The following is a 19,843-nucleotide window of genomic DNA, read 5'->3' on the forward strand; positions in this document are numbered from 1 at the left end:
CTCTGTAAATACTGAAAAGATTTTGACTAATAATTTCACATATTGATTCATCACTCCATCAGTACTGTTGCCACTGATCTTCAGTCCAGTTCTTGTATAAGCCTTTTCTCCCTGTTTCCGTTCCTTAAGAATGGCTAACTGCCAGCAACACTTCCAGTGAGACCATTTCTGATGAGGCTTTAGTGAACAGTAGAACTGAAGGGTCAGATGCATCATATTTCTTTTTGAGCTATGATGACTTCTTAGGTGCATCATACCTAGATATTTTATACCAAGTTTTCAGCTAATAGCTCTTTGGTAATCACCTTGCTGGTGCAAGAAGTTTATTATATACCTGTCAAAACTGTGATTCTGACATTATTCACACATTCTAGTGAAGAAAAGGAAACAAATTGTGTATTGCAACAGGCTGCTATTACAGTTATCTGTTATGTATGGATACAACACTGGTTCATCCTTAATTTAGGGGCATTTTTTTTCTTTTTAAGTGGATTAACAAAGAAATAAACAAAAACAAGAAAATATTCCTCTAAAAAATGAGTGAAAAAAGAGCTTCAGAAGAGTTTCAGAAAGCCTGGAGAACTATTGCTCAAGACCAGTTTAAAAGATTACAAGAAAGTCTGGTTGCTGGGAAGCAAAATATAAAGAAATGAACGGTGGCTCAATGCTTTTGCCCTTTACTGTTTAAGGCAGAAAAACAGATCCTGTTAATGAAAATCCCAAAGTACTAGGACTAAATAGACAAAAATATGATGAACATCAAGTTTCCAGATCATTAGAGAAATTAAAGAAAAGCTTTCTCCTGACAGACAAACAAATAAATCTTTCAAAATATTCATGAATTAATTTGACAAATGAAATGCACTCTGACTGAAATATCTTCTCATTCTTCACTGCAAATAGGTAATGTTAATTAAAGAGTAGTACATTTTTGAGTTGCTTGTGTGTCTCATTCCTGGCTTGGTTATTGTTTAGCATTTAAAATAGTCTATTTTCTTCTTTAATACCAAACAGAACACATTCATTGTTTCTCATTTCAGTATTCAGCTGTGTACAGTGATCGTTTTAGGGAGTTGATAATGGCTACATTGGTATTCTCATTACTGCTGGTTCACTGCGTAGACCTCTTTCTGTGCCTAAGGCTGCTAAATTAAAAAAGCCAATCTGTAGAGGATTATGGTGTGTTCCCACATCGGCGTTTGTTTCTGAACAACAGCTGCGTTTTACCTGAAGAAGCTGCAACTGTCACATATTTATGTTTTTTATTTATTCATGATTTTTTACCATGATAAACTCCAAAAGTAAGATGTCATGTTAAGAACAATAAGTTAACTAGTGAAGAAGACTAGCATGTGTCAGTAACGTGTTATTGTTGACCCATCATGGTTTTAGCTATATTGCTAGCTGCTGGCACGCCATCAGCCCACACTGCTCCAGTACTAACTCTAGTCTGTCCCCAGCAAGCTGTATGCCACTGTTAGATTCTGACCATCTGTGTCTTACTTTCTGTGGAAGGTTAGTTTTCATTGGTGATCAGGAGTAACAGCTGGCTCTGGAGAGCCATCTCTCCAACCCCAGCCCCCACTCCTCCACCACTAACCAGCGGAAACTTCTACAGCTGTCATCTGCTTTCCCAAATGACCCAGCTCTCCTTCCAGCTGCCATCCCAATACCTTACTCCCAGTCCCAGTTTTGGTGCAAGGCAAAGTCTTTTTTTTTTCTTTCTTTTTTTTGGCCAGTATTCCAGGACAATGGAAATTTGTTCAAGACCCCCACTTCACTTGGTGCATCTTGACTTCAGTCTTGTTATGAAAAATAATATTAAGGTTTAATTCAAAACCACGTGCACACTATAATCCTGCCATTTAACTCTAACTTATAGCCTTTTACTGTACCTCTTTGTTTTATGTGTTCCAGCAGTATCACCCAAGATCATAAAACTCAGAGAAGAACCACCAGATTATGCTGACCCACCAAAAGGCAAGAGCTCAGTCAGCAGTGCTTTGGTCCCTGTTAAGGGAATCAATAACCTTGGTAACACCTGCTTCTTCAATGCTGTTATGCAGGTTGGTATTGCTATTCTGTTTCTGTTACTCGTCCTTGATGATTTTGTTTTTACTTGAATCTTACTCTTTTTATAATATTGGGTCAGAACTCAAGAACTGAGAAACTTTTGCCATTAACAGAACACTAAAATATTCAGAAGCATTGTTTTTGGCATACAGCTCCCAAGGAAAGTGACACCAGTGGCATCCTTTAAAAAGAAAGAAGCCATAGATAGTAAATGTGCATGAACTCTTGGACATCTGTGGAAGACAAGAGTGGTGGATGATCATAGTATCCTTTCTATGGTAAAGAAGAACTGCTTGAGAACATGCAGCCAGGTGAAGAACACTGTGAAGGAGGGAAAAAACACAGGGTGTTCACCACGAGTTGCAAACAAGTGATCTGTGGCCTGAAGCATACTATGATCTGAAAGACAGTAAAACTCGTATCAACTATATTGTCAGCTCGCTTTCAACAGTGTTGACTGGTTGGTGTTTGCAACTCAAAGATAAGTTAAAACATATTCTGAAAGCAATCCAGACACTTTTGAAGGTAATGAAGTGAACTACTGCAATGGCCAAGTCTATCACTTACTTGCAATACTGGAAAGCCAGAAAGACCTTCAAACAACTGGAGACCACTACAGCATAAAGGCCTGGAAAAGCATCACAAAGTATCAAGCTCCTCCTTTAGGGAGGTGCACGGATTCTAAACATCAGGGAGTCATTGCTTTCAAAGGATACTCAACGTATTTAAAATGGACATTTTATTTTAGACCTTACATTGGAGACCTTGAAAATGGATGACTCTGGACAAAAAATAGTTGTGATTCCTCTGTGGTTGATGTGATATTGGCATTCAAAGCCAAGATTATTTAATTTGAATCACTGTACAAATATTTCCAGACTTTACTGTACACAACTGGCACTCGGTTGGTGCAGAGCACGTTCACAGCACAGCACAGCTATAGAGCCCTCCTCAGTTTTTCCCTGGTCATGTCATGGTGACTGCAAACTGACATGCCTCTTCAACAATGAAGCTGTTTTTTTTCCGCCATTTTGTTAATCACCCTCAGGGTCTCCCTCGTTGATTGAAATTCGAGTGAGCGTGCTTTACATGCTTTTCCCTCCCTCTCCCTGTCTGTTTGTATTGTCTCCTTGAAAATTGCAATCTTTCTGGTGAAAACACATAATTGTCAGAGGATGAGCTGTGTCTGTGTTCACAATGCCAGCTCCATTGTGTGTTTTCCATAGCAACAGTCTTTATTGCCAGGATGTGACAAAACAAATATCTCTTGAAAAGGGAGGAAAAGATGCTTCTCTAACATGAAGGGACAATGACTGCTTCAAGCAATCTCCTCGCCAAGGATCTTCTCTGCATTTAATTCATACAGATCATAGATAATTTTGCCTTTTTCAGTGATAAACTCGACACAAGTTTCTAAATCATACTAAAATGGAGAAAACATTGTTGCGCAGCTATTTTAGTTGACTACATGATATTGCCACAAGCTAAGTGCAGAAACATTTTTATATCTCTAAAACATTATAGCTTTTCTTGTTTCTTTGCCTTATGAAAGAAAATCTTAGAATCTGTGGTTTTGATCAGTTGGAGCCACTTCTTTAATGTACAATATTCTCTAGTTAAAACCAGTTGATCTAATGCACCTGATGAATATTGTTCCCCAGTTGAAATCAGAGGCAGAGTGTCAGATATGGTGGGGGAAATCAACACAGCTTGGTATTGTGTTATTTTGTATGGATATAAAGACACCAAATATCAATATTTTATTAAATAAATTCTAATACTTAGAAAAAAAGAGGGCCCACCTCATTTACCTCATCTGAGATAATGTTAGCTAATTAAAATTAACCGAAAAACCATCCAACACTGGACACACTTGGTTTGACAAAGCTACCTTCAGTCACACAACTACAAAATAGGATCTTCAGTACATTTTTAAAAATTGCCCTTTTTTCACATTCTGCATCTTGTGGTGAGTAAATGGTTGCTTAGACCTTGAGAGTGTTAGATCCTCACAACAACTTTTGATTGCAAGAGGCAATGTTTCCGCAAACAGTTCCAGTCTGACTTGGACCGACTGCAATCCCTCTGAAAGATTGTCAAAAGTGTGAAAATAATTTCTGTTTAATTCATAAATACAGACAGATTGTCTGCATGTTGCCATCAGTCTGAATGAGTCTTTGTCACTGAGGACAACTCCATAGGATTCAACTGGCTGCCAAATGGTTGTATACTGGTTATATAAAGCAGGAATGTTGCTAAGTCCAAATGTAATGGTTAAATGTGAATTTCACATGTGAGTTTTAATGAGTTATCACAGTTAATTGCTGTACTGTCATAAATGATTGCAAGTAATTGCCAACTTGACCCAAATTTAAATTGCAGACTGATAGCAGACTTACTGGCAACATTTATGGCAGGTTTTAGTGACAGTGTTGGTGTGCTTGACCATTATTTACAACAAAACCATAACATGAATGAAACAGATACTGACAAAGTCTAACTTTGAGGACATAATTTGCAGTTGGGGAAAGGTGACAAATCACAATAGATGTTATTGCAGTACTCAGTATATTGCAAAATGTTAAACTGCATTAATATTGTATAAGCGAGTCCCACCTTTAGAAAACGATGACCCCGCTTAACAGTCTTAACATGATTCTGTTTTCCTCACAGAACCTGTCCCAGACACACATGCTCATTGACCTTATCCAAGAGGTGAAGGAGAAGGGGTACAAATTGAGGATCTGCCCCCCTCCAGAGACAAATCTGGTACAGCTTATTATTCTCATTAATAAAGGAGAATTATGCATATTTTAATATGCATAATTACAGAAATTTTTGAATGCTGTTAGAACTTAGTAGTAGTTAAAATTGAAGTATTTTCATGTTTTCTGTATTTCTGGCCTTATTTCATAAACAAGATACTAATTACTTCAAATAAGAACAACATGTTTTACTTTCATGTGTTCTTCCTATTCCAGAGTCCACTAACAGTAGTGCTGCCCAGTCCAGAACCCTTGACTGCCGCCATGTTTGCCTTCCTCCACAACATGAAGGATCCAGGGAAAGGCTGTGTCAATCCCAAAATCCTCTTCAACCAACTCTGCCAAAAGTAAGGCACAACCTTTCATATCACCTGCTACTTCCTGTGAACCCAGAGCCTCTGCTTTATGTGTCCCCTCATCTGTGGGGAACATGAGAAGTAATGTAAGCTAGTGAAGCTGGAGCAGAGGCTATGTTGATTTGAATATTTTCATTCTGAAGCAAGCAGAGTTGGCAAAAGCAAAGGCATTCTGTACTTAAGTAGAAGTACAAATACTACTGGTAACAAATACTCCAGTAAAAGTTGAAGTACTGATACAACTTCTATACTCAAGTAAAAAAGCACAGGCTCAGAAATGCACTTAAAGTAAGAAACTTCTGTGGAGGATGCTTCTATTTTTATGCAAGGCTAACTGAACCTTGTGCTATATTAACGTAATGATAACATAATCTCAGTAGATTGAAATCACTTTCACTTTCGTCTAACTTTTTTCATTCTAATGATACTCATCTTGAATCAGAAGACAAAGAAGGAAAATAAAAAATGTGTATCTATTTTCTGTTGCCTACACTGTAGAGGGTCCTGCAGAGTATGTGGCAGTCTGAAGTCTAATCACTACCATCTATTCTGGTCCTGCCCAAAAATTAGGGTTAGGCAAGATATCCACAAATGTTTGAAAAAGATTTTCTGCACACAAATCCCCTTTGATTTCTTATATATGTACTTAGGCCTCCCAAATATAACTAATCCAGCAGATAAATATCTACTGAGAATTATGTTAATGTCAGCTAAGAAAACCCTGACAAGAAAATGGCTCCAAGCATTGGAAGGAATACAAGAACTGCACCATACTGTCTACCAAATATTTATAATGGTGAGGCTCACTATGTCTTTGCAGCTTTAAAGAGAGAAATTCAACAAACCCTGGTTTAAGTGGACCCAGTATATTAAAGAGATAAGAAGTAATTTTGTCTAAATAGCTTACCTTACCTAGTAAAACAACTATGAGGTGGAAAATGCCATCAAGACTGGGCCAGCTGTTTCCACCGGTCCTACTGTTCGGTTTGTTGGTTTCTTTCTTGTTTTTTGTGTGTGTGTGTGTGTTTTGTTTTGTTTGTGGTTTTTTTGGTTTTCTTTTCTTTTTTTGCCTACAATTAAAATCACAACCAGATATTTATTAAAAAAAAACATTTTACATAAAAAACATCTGGAAAATTCAATCGGGACATACCACTTCCATCTTGCTACAACTTTGAGGAGTTGAAATTGTTTGTCATATGTTTGTCTCCAATGTTTAGCAAAATTGCGTATGGACAAATACTATACATATAAATGCCAGGTTTCTTATTTTCAGGAATGTTATAACGCTCCTAATGTAAATACTTTGTGCAAGATAATCAATAAAAACTTACAAATATTTAAAAAATGTAGGGAGTAAAAGCAAAAAGTAGGCAGAAAAAAAAAACAACTTGCATATATCTGAAAATAGTACGTAAGCACAGTAAAAAAGTATCTGTACTTTGAGTACACAGATTTTATTGACAAACCTTTCAGACATTTTGAACTCTGGTTGTGTAATTGCGGACCTAAAATCACCAATCATCATACACCAGCTTCAGACTCCTGCCAATGTTTGGTTTCAGGGTCAGTGAAGTCTCTGCTGAATGTCTTTCACACACACTAACCTTGACGTACACGGAACATGCACTCAAATCACTGTACCGCTGTAGCTAGCCATTTGTAGTTCTCCTGCTTCTCTCCACATGGCTGTGCCACCTGTGTCGCATTTGATCCAAGGTCTGACAGACTGTGTGACAGGCAGACCTTGCTCTTACATGAAAAGTGTGGGTGTCTGGTTGGCTGACTTATTGGTTGAGCTTGGTACCCTGCTGGTTGGGTCCACCGTGTTTGTGTGTATGGAGGGGGCTGGGGCCTCACACTGTTTAGTAGTGCAGGTGGATGACCAGAGCATTTGACATTGGATGACTGGATCGTTCTCTGGTGCGGCTTTTACAGTTATTCTGGTACCTAGCTTTTATCAGACAGACCTCTGTGGGTGTTTGTGTAGTGTGTGTTTGTGGGATGCCACCTCACCTGGCACCACCTCGCCCTGCAACGCATGCAGGCAATTGTGCATTCAGACAGCAAGCACTGCACACTCTTATGCACTCATACATGTCTAATTTCAAGTAGAACTAATCTATTCCACTAATATACATTTGAATAGACAGATTTGACTTTAAGCTTCACCACACTTTATGCTACTCTTTGTTTAAACTGTATCAAATGATTAATCTATTCATTTTTCCATACAGCTTTATTGTAGTACAGTAAAATGACAGATTTAATACATTGTTTTTATGCTTCAAATGGCAAAGAGGTGGGAAACAGGGGATATGTTATTTTATTTTATTGCTCAATTACAGCGTTCATGTTTATTCCCAATGACAATAATATTTGATGCACTTTATTATCAATGTTTTGTTTTTATAACTTTTTTTTTTTTTTTAAGGTAAATTCAACTCACATAATCTAATACAGCGGTCTCCAACCTTTTTTGCGCCACGGACCGGTTTATGCCCGACAATATTTTCACGGACTGGCCTTTAAGGTGTCGCGGATAAATACAACAAAATAAAACTAGTACCGGTACCGAAAAAAAGAAGATTTATTCATAACACGCGTGAAAAGACCCAGGAAAACAGAGTTAACGATCAAAACGATAACAAAATAACGCTGAAAACCGATAAAAACCCTGAAAACCATACATTGCACACCTGAGCCTCAACTCTCGCAGCCCAGTACCAAACGACTCACGTACCGGTCCGAGGCCCAGGGGTCGGGGACCGCTGATCTAATGGATAGAGATATAAGCATTCAAGTTATTGTATGTTGTAGCCTTTTACAGGTATGAAGTTTATGTAGACTTTTTGCATCCCATGGTGTAGTGGTTAACACATTCACTTGGCAGGTGAAAAGTTGCTGGTTTGCTCCAGCCAGAGACATAAATCCCCTTCATGGTTGCGTCAAACCAAACGTGCAGAGCTATTCGTTTTGGTGAACCCCTTGTTTATGGCAAGGAAGCAGGGATGACTGTTTTTGGTATCGCCATCTTGATGTCTTGAAGCCAAATTATCCAATTCAAAAAGTGAGGAACACTGAAGTAACGCATTCATCACACATCGCTTTGAAGCTGACGGACGGTTGTTTGTGGATAGCCAGGTTCCAGTGGTCTGGGCGAGCCTCTAATGTATGTACTATCACCTGGAATTGAGAGAAATTTTTCTTGGGTGTCGCCCACTTCCCATCGCCAGCAGTTATTTTGCTTGTAGTCACTTGTCTCTGGTCACAATTGCTGCAGATTCCTTTCAGGCTGTATGTAGTGTTCAATATATATTTATTTTTAATGAGGGGTTTTGTTTTGTCTGGGTTGTTTTTTTTTTTGGGGGGGGGGGGGGGGGGGGTTGTTTTGGGTTTTGTTTTTGTTTTTTGTTTGTTGCTTTTTTGTTAGTGTTGTGATTGGCAACTTAACTTTTTTTAAATTTACTTATACACCACAGAACATGCATGATTCTGAGCCTGATGATAGCCTGCGCTATCACCTGTTTTTAGACGACTCCTCACAGCAGCCTATCTACATTTACTCAGGCCTAAAGCCTTTGATCTGAAAGGCCAAGGCCAAGAACTGCTCTTGTTTACTGGGACATTTTTCTTTCTGTTGCAGCGACCTTTACAGTACCTGTACTCTGAAAATGTCCTGCCATCCTCTGCAAGTTCTTCTCACTCAAAGAGGATTGGGTCTGCCCTTGGCCTGTGAGGGCTAACAGCGCTTTTATCATTTCTTTATCAGTCTTTCCCTGTATGTTTGTGTTAGCACACTGCATAATGGGGCCTTCAGTCTGTGATCAGCACAGTTTAAATGGTTTTTTTCTACTTAGCAGGGGTTAATGATTATAGCCATGGCTGATCCAGTGTTTTACAGTATTCCCACGCAGAGCAGACTCTGATTTAGGCTTTACTCTCGGTAAAGGGAAGTAAATCTGCAGGCTGGAGCTGTTGTGCTTTGAAAATAAGGTAGAAGTTGGAATAAACAGCACTAATCTTCTGAATTATAATGACAAACACAGTCTGTTTCCGACACCTTGAAACAGCCATATGAGTCAACCTATTCTACTCAGCTCATCCTGAAGTCGAGCCCATTTTTGTGTTAAATGTGCGTGTGTTCACATGGATTTGACCTTAACCAGCTGAGTACCCCACAGCTTGCTTCCTCATCCTCCTGCCAACAGCACGGGGTCTGGTCTGTGCTCAGACCAGTGCCAAGCAGTGTGTGTCGGACGGCCAGCACCACACTCTGTATCTGGTGCCAGTGAGGGTCCCAGCTTGTACCCAGTGTACTACAAAGCCAGTCAGTGGCACAACCGGGAAAAAAAAAATTACAGACACAACTGTTTGTCTGTTTTCCTTTTTGGACCTGGACTTGAAATGTCTTAAGTATTAAAAATGACATTTTTTTGAGAATTTTCATCATTAATGTCCATCACTTTATCTGGATGCATTCGCTACACATGTGTAATGCACAATCTGGAGGAAAAAAGGCCACACAGAGGGCATTCATCAACACCTGCTTCTTTCAAGGACTGATTCCATTTTCAGGACAGCCACTGGACACTCTTGTGGTGCAAAAAAATGAAAAGTATGCTGGCTCTCTTCTCTGTCCGTGTACTGTGTCCACATACTCACATCTTTCAAAAATTGTTCATAAATAAGCCTTGTGAGAAGCCTTTCATCCCTGATAGAAATAGCACATGACAACAATGGATCCCATCTAGTGCTGGCATCCAGGTCACTTGCACATACAGCACACACCACATTAAAAGAAGAGAGACAGATTCAGAGTTGGTATAAAAATAAGAATAATAATTTTGACATGTGCACATATTCAAAGCTGGCATTGAAACTTTACATCCTTTCCCTCAGCTCTGCTGCTCTCTATCTGGTTTGTGAACACAGGACACCTTCGAATAATGATGTTGAGAGCTTCATGATCAAAACCAGAAAAATATGAATTAAAAGTACAAAGCCAATCTTTGATGGCGGTTCAGTGATTTTTTTTTCTTTGTATTTTTTCCCTGTTGCACTAGAATTTTTGTGCGTTTTTATGGAATATTTCAATAGGCATAAAATCTTTTTATATTACAGTTTCAAACATTGTGCCATTTCTCATTGACGAATCAACCTTTAAATACGTTACTGTGTCATGATATATGAGTTTTCTTTCTCTTATACAGCACTAGTATGTCAGCATCAGTGAGGGTGCAGACCAATCCATGTAGTCAGAATGAATGTTTTTGGGGGGTTTGTCTCTCAATTTCCCATTAGTGAAGTCAGTAGTTAAACTAACAATGTTCTCAGAGTGACAACAAATGTTTATTATTTTTAATTTGAAATTATTCATAGTGTTTAAATGCTGCAGTGAATGCAAACATTGAACTGCAATGTTTTAAAGCCGTCTAAGAGTAAAGGACTAATAATAATAAACGTGTGTGTGTGTGTGTGTGTGTGTGTGTGTGTGTGTGTGTGTGTGTGTGTGTGTGTGTGTGTGTGTGTGTGTGTGTGTGTTCGACTTGGGGGGAGCTTGTGTGGCCTTGTGTCTGGTACTAACTCATCCGGCTATTAATTGTGTTAGCACCGCAGCTGTTTGTATTGGCCAGATTGAGAGCAGGGCTACAGGGCCCTTCTGCTTTGTCTCCACTGGGATGAACTTCCAGACCTCCTCATTCCCACTGATACCAACCATGTGCATTCATTTTTTTTTCTTTTTCACTGCCTCTCTCTTTCCCCCCCTTTTTTTTCTGTCTCACGCATTCTCCTCTCTGTTTTGTCTTCATATTTCTCTCTTTTAGTTGATCAACAAATTCAGTTGGCAAAGCTAGATGGAGGCATTCCTTTACTTGCTGCTCTTCCTGGAGGCTCGCCAGTAAATAACATATGTTCTCTGTACCATCTTCACCCCTGCACGTTGCCTTCTGTTTGCACAAAAAGAGGCATGAAAGACAGAGATTAGGATTAGATGCGAGTATGTGGGGCAACTTTGATCTCCTCCAGATTTACAGGTTCTGACCTGTGTTGAAGAGAGGTGCTTGGCCATTTCTCTCCTGGACATCCATTTGTTCATGGCAATGTGTCAAGGGTGTAAAAAGCTGTTTTGGTCTGAGTGATCTTCCCACATAAGTAGGATTAGGAATGTCATTAGGAGAATGTATTGGTCAGAATTTATATTTGACACACTGCATTCCTTTTTAATAATTATAATAGGATTAACTGCTTTCATCAGACAGGAACAGGTGTGCAGCATTCCTATTCAGAACATTTTGGCAAACAAAGAAACTTAACATACAAAGATCATAGCATAGCAAAAGCTCCACAATGGCTTGAAAGGAGTTAACCCACTACTACGCACTGCCCACCTCTGACCACCCTCAATGTTGTCTAATCAGGAATGTGGCCTCTCAGTATGTGTTATCCCTGTTGAACCAACCTGTCCTTTGGTTATGTGGTTGCCTCGGCCCAACAGGTTGCAGTAGCTCCAACCTTGGCTACCCATCTGCCCCTGGCATCTGTCCTCACATCTGCTTCACCGTGGACAGCCAGGGGTCGGAGCCAAGGAGAGCCTCCCCTCTAACCACTCTAATGGTGTCCATTCGCTTTACCAAGAAGATTTGTGCACAGCAGAAAGTCTGTTTTGTGGAAGTATCCAACATAGAGGAGTGGTGACTTGCCTATGAACCTCTTCTTATATTGCTTAGAGAGCTTCATTGTATTTATTTTTTACTTTTTTATGGATGGAAGAATGGTATTTAATAAGACTTATTTAAATCTTTTTTTTTCATCCAGTATAATTTTTTTTTATAATAAAGTATAATGAATTTATAATTTATTGAAGTTCAGTGTAATAAGCAACTGCTTTCACAAAAAGAAGATGTTTAATTTTATCTGAGGGGGACCTGCTTTCACACAGTTCATTTGCTAGTAGCAAATAGGTGTTCATCCTGGTAATGGGGTTACTCAGATGGAGCTAGAGCTCATCTGGTGGTCTGTTCACATTAGGGCTGCCACAAACGATTATTTTGATAGTCGACTAGTCACCGATTATTTTTGCGATTAGTCGACTAATCAGATCATCATCCATTAGACGTAAAACTACAGCTTATTGCACCAGCAGCATCTGCTCTTATATAACTATCATTAGCTTACAGCTTTAAGTGTTTAAGGTCTGTGCTAACTAAAAATAAAGACAAGATGATAGTTTATTGAATTTTAATGAAATTTGCAGATTGTTTCGGTGAAGATTAATAAACTCCTTGCTATCTAAAATATAACAGGACACTGGAGTATATTCTGGAGCATCTCACACTTCTGATAATCAGCTGTCTGCTTGACGTTTATTCAGCTGTGTAAAAACTATAACTTTAATCTCAGACAAACTGATTTACTCAGGAACAAATAAAATACTAAAAAAAAAGCCAAACAATAACATTTTTAAGTTATCTAAGTGACTCATATATATTTAACCTGAGTAGCGAAAGACGGCGGTGGGTTTGAAAACGATTTGCGGGGAGTCCGGTGTTCTCACGGCGCTAGTGAGCCTAGCCCCCGGCTCGCTAACGAGCTAGTGGGTAACAGATGTCTCCGAAAACGTCGGAGCGCTTTTGAAAATATGCGGTGTCCTGATAAACTGAGCAGATATTTAATGTTTACACAGCTACATTCTCGCCTGAAAATATGTTAAACGTTTATTTTGTGACCCAGAAAGAATAATAAGAGTAACATTAAAACTAACTAGCTGCCGCCATTGTTGGAAACTGCGCTGGGCCGCGCTATGAATTCTGGGACACAGCTGCTTCTTCTTCTTCTTCTTCTTCTTCTTCTTCGGGGTTTAACGGTAGCTGACATCCTTGTACATGCAATGCTGCCATCTTCTGTTTCAGTCCGTTATTACACTCTTAAATCCTGCCACTTATTCCTGCGTCTTTTGTGATCGTACAAAGTTTCAAACGACGCGTCGACTATTAAATCAGTCGTCGACGATTTTGATAGTCGACGTAATCGTGACTAGTCGACAAATCGTGGCAGCCCTAGTTCACATTCACTAAAATTGCTCCTCCTCCTACAGTTTTGGTCAGAATATAATCAAACATGTGATCACTGTGTGTGAGTTCACCCAACCTGTGCTCAAGCTCAAGGTTGTTTTTGTGGTTTTATGAGCACCCAATTATGATGTACTGAACAATATTCTATTCAGGCCATTTAGTGAAGTTGTTAACCTAAGATCCTGGATATGACTGTTTGCAAGCGTCCTCGACTTCTCGGTGGATTTTAATTCTCATTATATTGCGCATTAGAGCCAACCAACGACAAGTGGACTTGCAGCTTTCTTTCTGCCCTGCACAAACATTTAAAATCTGTGATTTGTCTTGGGTCATGAGCCTAATGAGCTACTCTGTCATTGATGTTCTGGTTTTAAATCATATCTAGGGACAATTCAAAATGTCTTGTTTGGGTTTCTGCTAACATGACTGTATGAAGAAAATATTCTGTCCACCAAAATAACTTTAACAAATTGTTTGTTGGTCCTTTAAGTGTATAAGTTTTATACTGCGTCCACCTGGATTGTGAAAGGAGGAGTTATAGTGGCAGATAGGATTTCACAGATCCAGCAGTGAAAACTCTTGAGAGACCTTGACGCACGGTTTCTTCTTTTTGCGTGTTTTGCCATGGATTCTAATTGCTTTGTGTTCAGTGGTTTTCTTCTAGACTCGATAACGTGTTCAGTTTTTGTGCACAAACAACAGACTCTTTTGAGTCAGATTCACTCCCACGTTTGATGTTGTCACTGTTTTCACAAACATCCATCCTTCAGTTAGTCTTAACTTTGTTTTCTGGGTGTTTTTTTTTTTTTTTTTTTTTTTGTTTGTTTATTTTTTTTTTGGGTTTTTTGTTGTGTTTTTTTTTTTCTAAAAAAAATATATGTTTCTGTTTTTCTCCAGAGCTCCATGCTTCAAGGGCTACCAACAACAAGACAGCCAGGAGCTTCTGCACTACTTACTGGACTCCATACGAGTAGAAGAAACTAAAGTATGCCTTCATACATAATAGGCTTTCATGTATTTCAATAATCCATACGATTTTTCTAAGCCCAGAATAAGAATTGGGCGATGTTTTGTTAGATTATGTTCTTCAATCAAGCACAAAGTGTTTGTGGTTTATTTTTGTCGTCTTCATTCAGGTGCATTTAGAACATTTTGTATGAGATAAATTTGCAGAAAATATGAACAACATGAATACATATTAAGGTTATAGCAAACATTAAGGCAATAGATTTATGTGTTTTAGTTTCAATGTGCTTAGGTATAGTTTTCTGCTGACTAGGAAATATGTGATACAAAAACAAGATTTAATTTCCGTCTAGATTCCTTCAGCCTCCTCTGTTTCGAGATTATCTGCTGTTTTTAGCTCACTTTGTGGAAGTCCCTTTCTGTCCTCTTACATTTATGCTTTGCAATGGGTGTTGAATCACCTGCAGTATGTCCAAAAATTGACCTTTTAACCTAAATTTAAATTCTGGGGAAGTGAGAATTTTGTTCTTTTTGCCACACAAAACTTGTGTGTGCTGGATCAAAGTTGCTGGCACTGCAGTTCAAGTTTTCACCAAACTCTTGTCTTAAAAACATCAAAGTCTTACAAAGGGAGCTCTGTCTTGACAGTCTGAGCCTGCTGGATGAATTTATGGTACACCCTTTTAATGTCTGGAAAAAACCTAACATAAGCTTGCTTCTGGTCATGCTGCTGCTGCCTTCAGTCTTGGATGCTGCAGACTCTTTCAGTGAAGAGTGCTGTTTGGTCTCTGGGTCATGGCCACAGACTCAGCTCTTATTGCCAGTGAGAAAAAACATCGGGTCAGTTAGACACAGAAGTTGATATTTACTTGTGGAAATTATCAGAATAGGACTTCCATGACTGAAAACGAACAGCTAAAGGTGGTGATCAGGGAGTCGACCTTGAAGGGGAAAGTAGACAAATTTAATGGATTTTATCTATTGACTTATTTTTTGTATGAGCAGAGTGACAAACATGATCACACCTCATGTCAACATATAAATATCCAAACCTAAATTGGATGGATAACACAAAGTACAACCTCACAGAGGTGCTTGATTTTTAAAGTTTGCTCAAACACTCAGCTCGATTGCTTTAAAAAAAATGCACATTAGTAACTTGGTGATGATAGTTCAATCTCACATGCTAATAATTAAGTTAAAAAATGCATCGGAATAATTCAGATGGTTGATTTTTAGCTCCAGCGGTATTACAACTGTGTTTATTTCAAAAGCCATGAGGAGCTAATCATTGTCTTACTTGTTGTTAGTCCTATCAACTGCTCCACATATGCATTGTGCTGTAATTCAGTAAAGATCTTAAAACTTATCCTAGATGGCTATCACCATAAGACATTCATCTGTGTTTTTGTGGGTGGCTTTGTTCGCTCACATAAACCCATGTCATCTTTAGCCAGCAGTTGTGGTCAAAGCTTATGGTGCCATGTTTTTGGCAAGTACAGAGAACCCCTGCCCCCACAACCCTTCATGGGGCAATTAGGAGACCCCACAACAGCCCATTGGAGGGTGTGATCCCACCAGTGGCTGTGTGAAACCAAGGAGGAGAAGTTAGCGGGTGTGTTTAGTGGTCAGCCCCGGGCCCACGAAAGGGCCACGGGCTCGGCTCCCCTGTTCCCATTCAAACTTGTGAACAGTAACAGTTGTGCCACTTAGGGGACTTGCAAGTGGCATAACCGGCATCATTGTGTGATCTTGGGAAACCCACAGCTGCTGAATGAGCTCCAGGGCCGTCCCATTGTGCTTGAGGGTCGCCCACAGCCTCCTCCCAAACACACATGCACACACACTCATCAGCCCGTCTCCCAATCCAATCAAGGAGGTAAAGAGGGAGGGGGGGTATGGCCTCCGCTATTCATTGACTCAGAAACTCATTTATGCAGCACATTCAGAGATTCAGTGGCATTTTAATCCTACATTAGCGAATGCCTTTTTTAAAACTCATAAGTCATACCAGTTACTAATGTTTCTTGTAAAAATCAAAGCATTATTATTATCCCGTGTTCTCAAACAGAAAAACAGGATGCACACATCAATTCATGAAACGTTGATTCATTCATAACTGGAATAAACCCATTTGCTTCTTATTTGTATGAACACACAAATTGAATATTAGTGATAGTACATCCACATCATTGTGTGTGTGTGTGTGTGTGTGTGTGTGTGTGTGTGTGTGTGTGTGTGTGTGTGTATAAGAGAGCGGGAGAGCCACGATATTGTGTTCCTCTGTGTGTAGCCAACCTTTTAGAGGCCCTAAGTGTTTGTGTTTAATGGCCATTAGTATCAGAGATCTGAATATGCTAATTTAGACCCAGTCAATTATCACCAATTAGCTGAGATGGGAGGTATTACCCTCCCAGGGCATGGACTGTCCTTCTTTGCCCTGTCTTCATTTTAGTTTCCACCCCTGCACACTTGTACCAACTCTCTTCACGCCCCCCGACCAGATTCCCCTCCCTTTGGCCCATCCTGTGTGAGACAGTGCATGCTGTTACTTTTGGGGGAGAGAGATAGAGAGCATGGGGGTTACTGGTAATTAATTAGTAGGAGAGCCACATCCTGGTTTGACCACGCTCTCTGAATGAGGTGCAGACTGGCCGGGCTGGGATTAACAGGGTTTTTTGACCTAAATAGCCAGTGCAGTGTGTGGGTCCCGGGACAATGGGGGCCGACTGGTCTCGACTCAGACATGGACCATGGCCAATTATCTATTGATTGGTGCTTTACTGTGGCTGTGCCTCTTCACAGCTCTCTCACAACACACTCACTGACCATGTCACCTCCAATAAGACAACGACACACACACGAACATGCACATTTAATTAAGTGATTTACATGATAACATTTTTGGACAAGCACAATAATTATTTTACACTAATGATGCTTATAATGGGTATACCTGTCAGGCTCAGCTGCAGGCGAGATTGTGATATGTCAATAATGGATGTAATAAAGAGAATTCAAGAAATATCCCCCCAAAAATGCATTTTATTTGCATCATTTATATAATTAATTTGATTTATCAATATTACCTCAAATGTGACTTCTAGTATTTTTCTGGTTTTGTTATATGCAGAGGGTGAAAGCAGGCATTTTAAAGGCGTTCAACAATCCTACAGAGAAGACAGCAGACGAGGAGACCAAACGCCAAGTCAAAGGTTCGTATGGAGGCGGCACACGGCAGAGATCAATAGTTCCATCTTGTGGCATTTGGAGGAAATGCAGTTAATTTACTCCTGAAGCAGAGGACAGTTTCATGAAGAGAAGAATAAATATCCTCATGTTTTAGCGCACCCTTCCAGTTGTGTATCCAAAATTGATTGTGTATAATCAGTTATTTATACAGCAGCTAATAAATTTAAATAGTTAATTATGATCTGTGTCACTTGTTTTTTATTGACCCATGTTCTTCCTTTGTCTCAGCAGTGAAAGTAGTCCTTTATTTGCACTTTTTGATCTCATTAATTCTCAATAGTGATTGTAAATTGTGATGCTTAATAGTGTTTAAAATGGAAATTATAGTGTTGAAAATTTTGAAGGTAATCTTGTAACAGCAATAATCACAATTTTCATGCATAAATAATAAAAGAAAACCTTTTGTCTTTTTCTCCATCAGCATACGGGAAAGAAGGTGTGAAGATGAACTTTGTCGACCGCATCTTTGTCGGCGAGCTCACAAACACAATCATGTGTGAAGAGTGCGAGCACGTAAGCGAGTGAAATAAAGCAAAGGACCTGAATAGTCGGGAAGAACCAATCAGGCACTGCTCTGTAGGGTTTTTTCCCCTCTGTAGAATTAGAACGTATGAAGCACATGAGGGTTGACAAGCTGGCATTTCTTAAACCAACCAGCTCTGACACGAGTCGCTTTTTAATAGCCGTGTAACCTAGTTAGGACTCATTGTGAGACATTTCATGCCTTAATTATTTGATTTTTTTTTGCTTTGAATGATTGTCACAGGAGCAGCACTGGTATTTTTCAGTTAGTCAGAAATTGGCAGACATTTATCTCTAACCAGAAATGAAAAGACAACAAAACTAAGCAACAAGATTTCTTTACCAGCTGTGACGTCCAGGAAACATTCCAGAATTAATCAGCGGTAACAAATGGAAGTCAGTGGAAAAACAAACATAAATCATTTCAAGGACCAGCTCGAATACCAACTGTTTACAGCAGGCATTTACAGTAAATTGTGGAAGCTTAGAGTGGTTAACAAAGCACATGCCTCTATGCAAACTAAAGAGTATCATTGAAGATGGAGAGCAGCAGGTGTGGAGCTAAGAAAGAGGAGAGGAAATGAAAGCATTTTCAGTCATCTTCTCTTAGACTGCAGCAGAACTATGATTTTAACTGTTGAAGAGATTAAAAGTTTATATCATGACACTGACTTGCAGTTATTTATCTTTCAGATATCCACAGTAAAGGAAGCCTTCATTGACATCTCTTTGCCCATTATAGAGGAGAGGGTGAGCTGCTGTAAATTACATTCATTGTGGATCATTTAAAGGATACAAATTAACTCTCTGAGACAGTTTGAGCTGGTAGTTATCTCACAGATTGCTGGGTTAGTGGTGCATTTCTCTGTTTTATGTTTTGTTTTGTTTTTTACTGGCCAACCCCATCTGCTGAAATCAGTTCAAAGTCCTTGTTGAAACTTTTTCTTTGCACCTTCATGTTTTTGTTGTGCTCAGATATCAAAACCTTCCAACCCTGGTAGGCTGGGGAAGGGCACCCGGGAGCAGGAGAGCCACACAGCTCACAGTGAGCAGGTTCCTTCTGCAACACACTCTGTCAACAGAAATACCAGGAAGCTGAGTGGACAGGTGAGACTGTTGTACAGGTCTATTCTGCTCCTTTTCTTGAGCATCATCATTATTATTATTATTATTATTATTATTATTATTATTATTACCGCTGCCAAGAAGGTTATGTTTTTGGTAGTGTTTGTGTGCATGTTGTTCTGTCTAGAAATGCAATCGTATGGACAGTTTTGAATGAATTCTCCTAAAACTTTTTCTGGGTGTAGATATGTGTTAGCAATCCATTGAAATTTGACCATGAATGGCAACCACCAAGATCTGCAAGACCAACTTATTATCTGCAAATTAACAAAAAGCCTTAGAACTTAGGAACTATGATTCTTACAAGTATGGTGTGTATTGTCAACATATAGAAAGTACTATAAAAATATTACAATTTATTGACCTCAGGGTCAAAGTGATTAATAATGCTTGTAGTGGCGAATTTCTGTCCCAAGCTTCGAAAAAATAATTCTTCCACTTCTTAATGTGAGCTGTTCAGATTTATTTCTGACTCGTACATACAAACAAAAGATGTCACGGTCAAAAAACTATTTGCTGCTACAGCGCACACTTCCATTGCCGTCCTGGCTCACTCTAACCTGCTACAACACATGCGCTGTAATGTTTTCTTACCCGACACAAATTAAACACGCAGCATTTATTCTCTAACAACATATCATACAAAATTAAACATGTAACAATAACTGAAACAGTATCAAAAATATTTCTCTACAGATTGGCTCTAACA

At 39.2% G+C, this 19,843-nt stretch overlaps 1 protein-coding gene across 2 annotated transcripts in view; it reads left to right on the plus strand.

Annotated features, from left to right (window-relative positions):
• The window catches only part of usp45 (ubiquitin specific peptidase 45), a 39,199-nt gene that overhangs the window by 11,561 nt on the left and 7,795 nt on the right, over positions 1-19,843 (plus strand). Inside the window, exons 6-13 of one of the 2 annotated variants that reach the window (XM_085422552.1) lie at positions 1,921-2,066; positions 4,747-4,842; positions 5,055-5,185; positions 14,167-14,254; positions 17,369-17,450; positions 17,909-18,000; positions 18,703-18,759; positions 18,985-19,116. In XM_085422552.1, the coding sequence (XP_085278678.1) occupies positions 1,921-2,066; positions 4,747-4,842; positions 5,055-5,185; positions 14,167-14,254; positions 17,369-17,450; positions 17,909-18,000; positions 18,703-18,759; positions 18,985-19,116 (824 nt within the window). Of the gene's footprint in view, positions 1-1,917; positions 2,067-4,746; positions 4,843-5,054; positions 5,186-14,166; positions 14,255-17,368; positions 17,451-17,908; positions 18,001-18,702; positions 18,760-18,984; positions 19,117-19,843 lie in introns of both variants that reach the window. The other variant, XM_085422551.1, reaches the window with a different exon arrangement.

Source organism: Rhamphochromis longiceps, linkage group LG11, assembly GCF_057381845.1.
Source record: "Rhamphochromis longiceps isolate RC_006_pf linkage group LG11, R_longiceps_female_GT1.1, whole genome shotgun sequence".
Lineage (NCBI taxonomy): Eukaryota > Metazoa > Chordata > Actinopteri > Cichliformes > Cichlidae > Rhamphochromis > Rhamphochromis longiceps.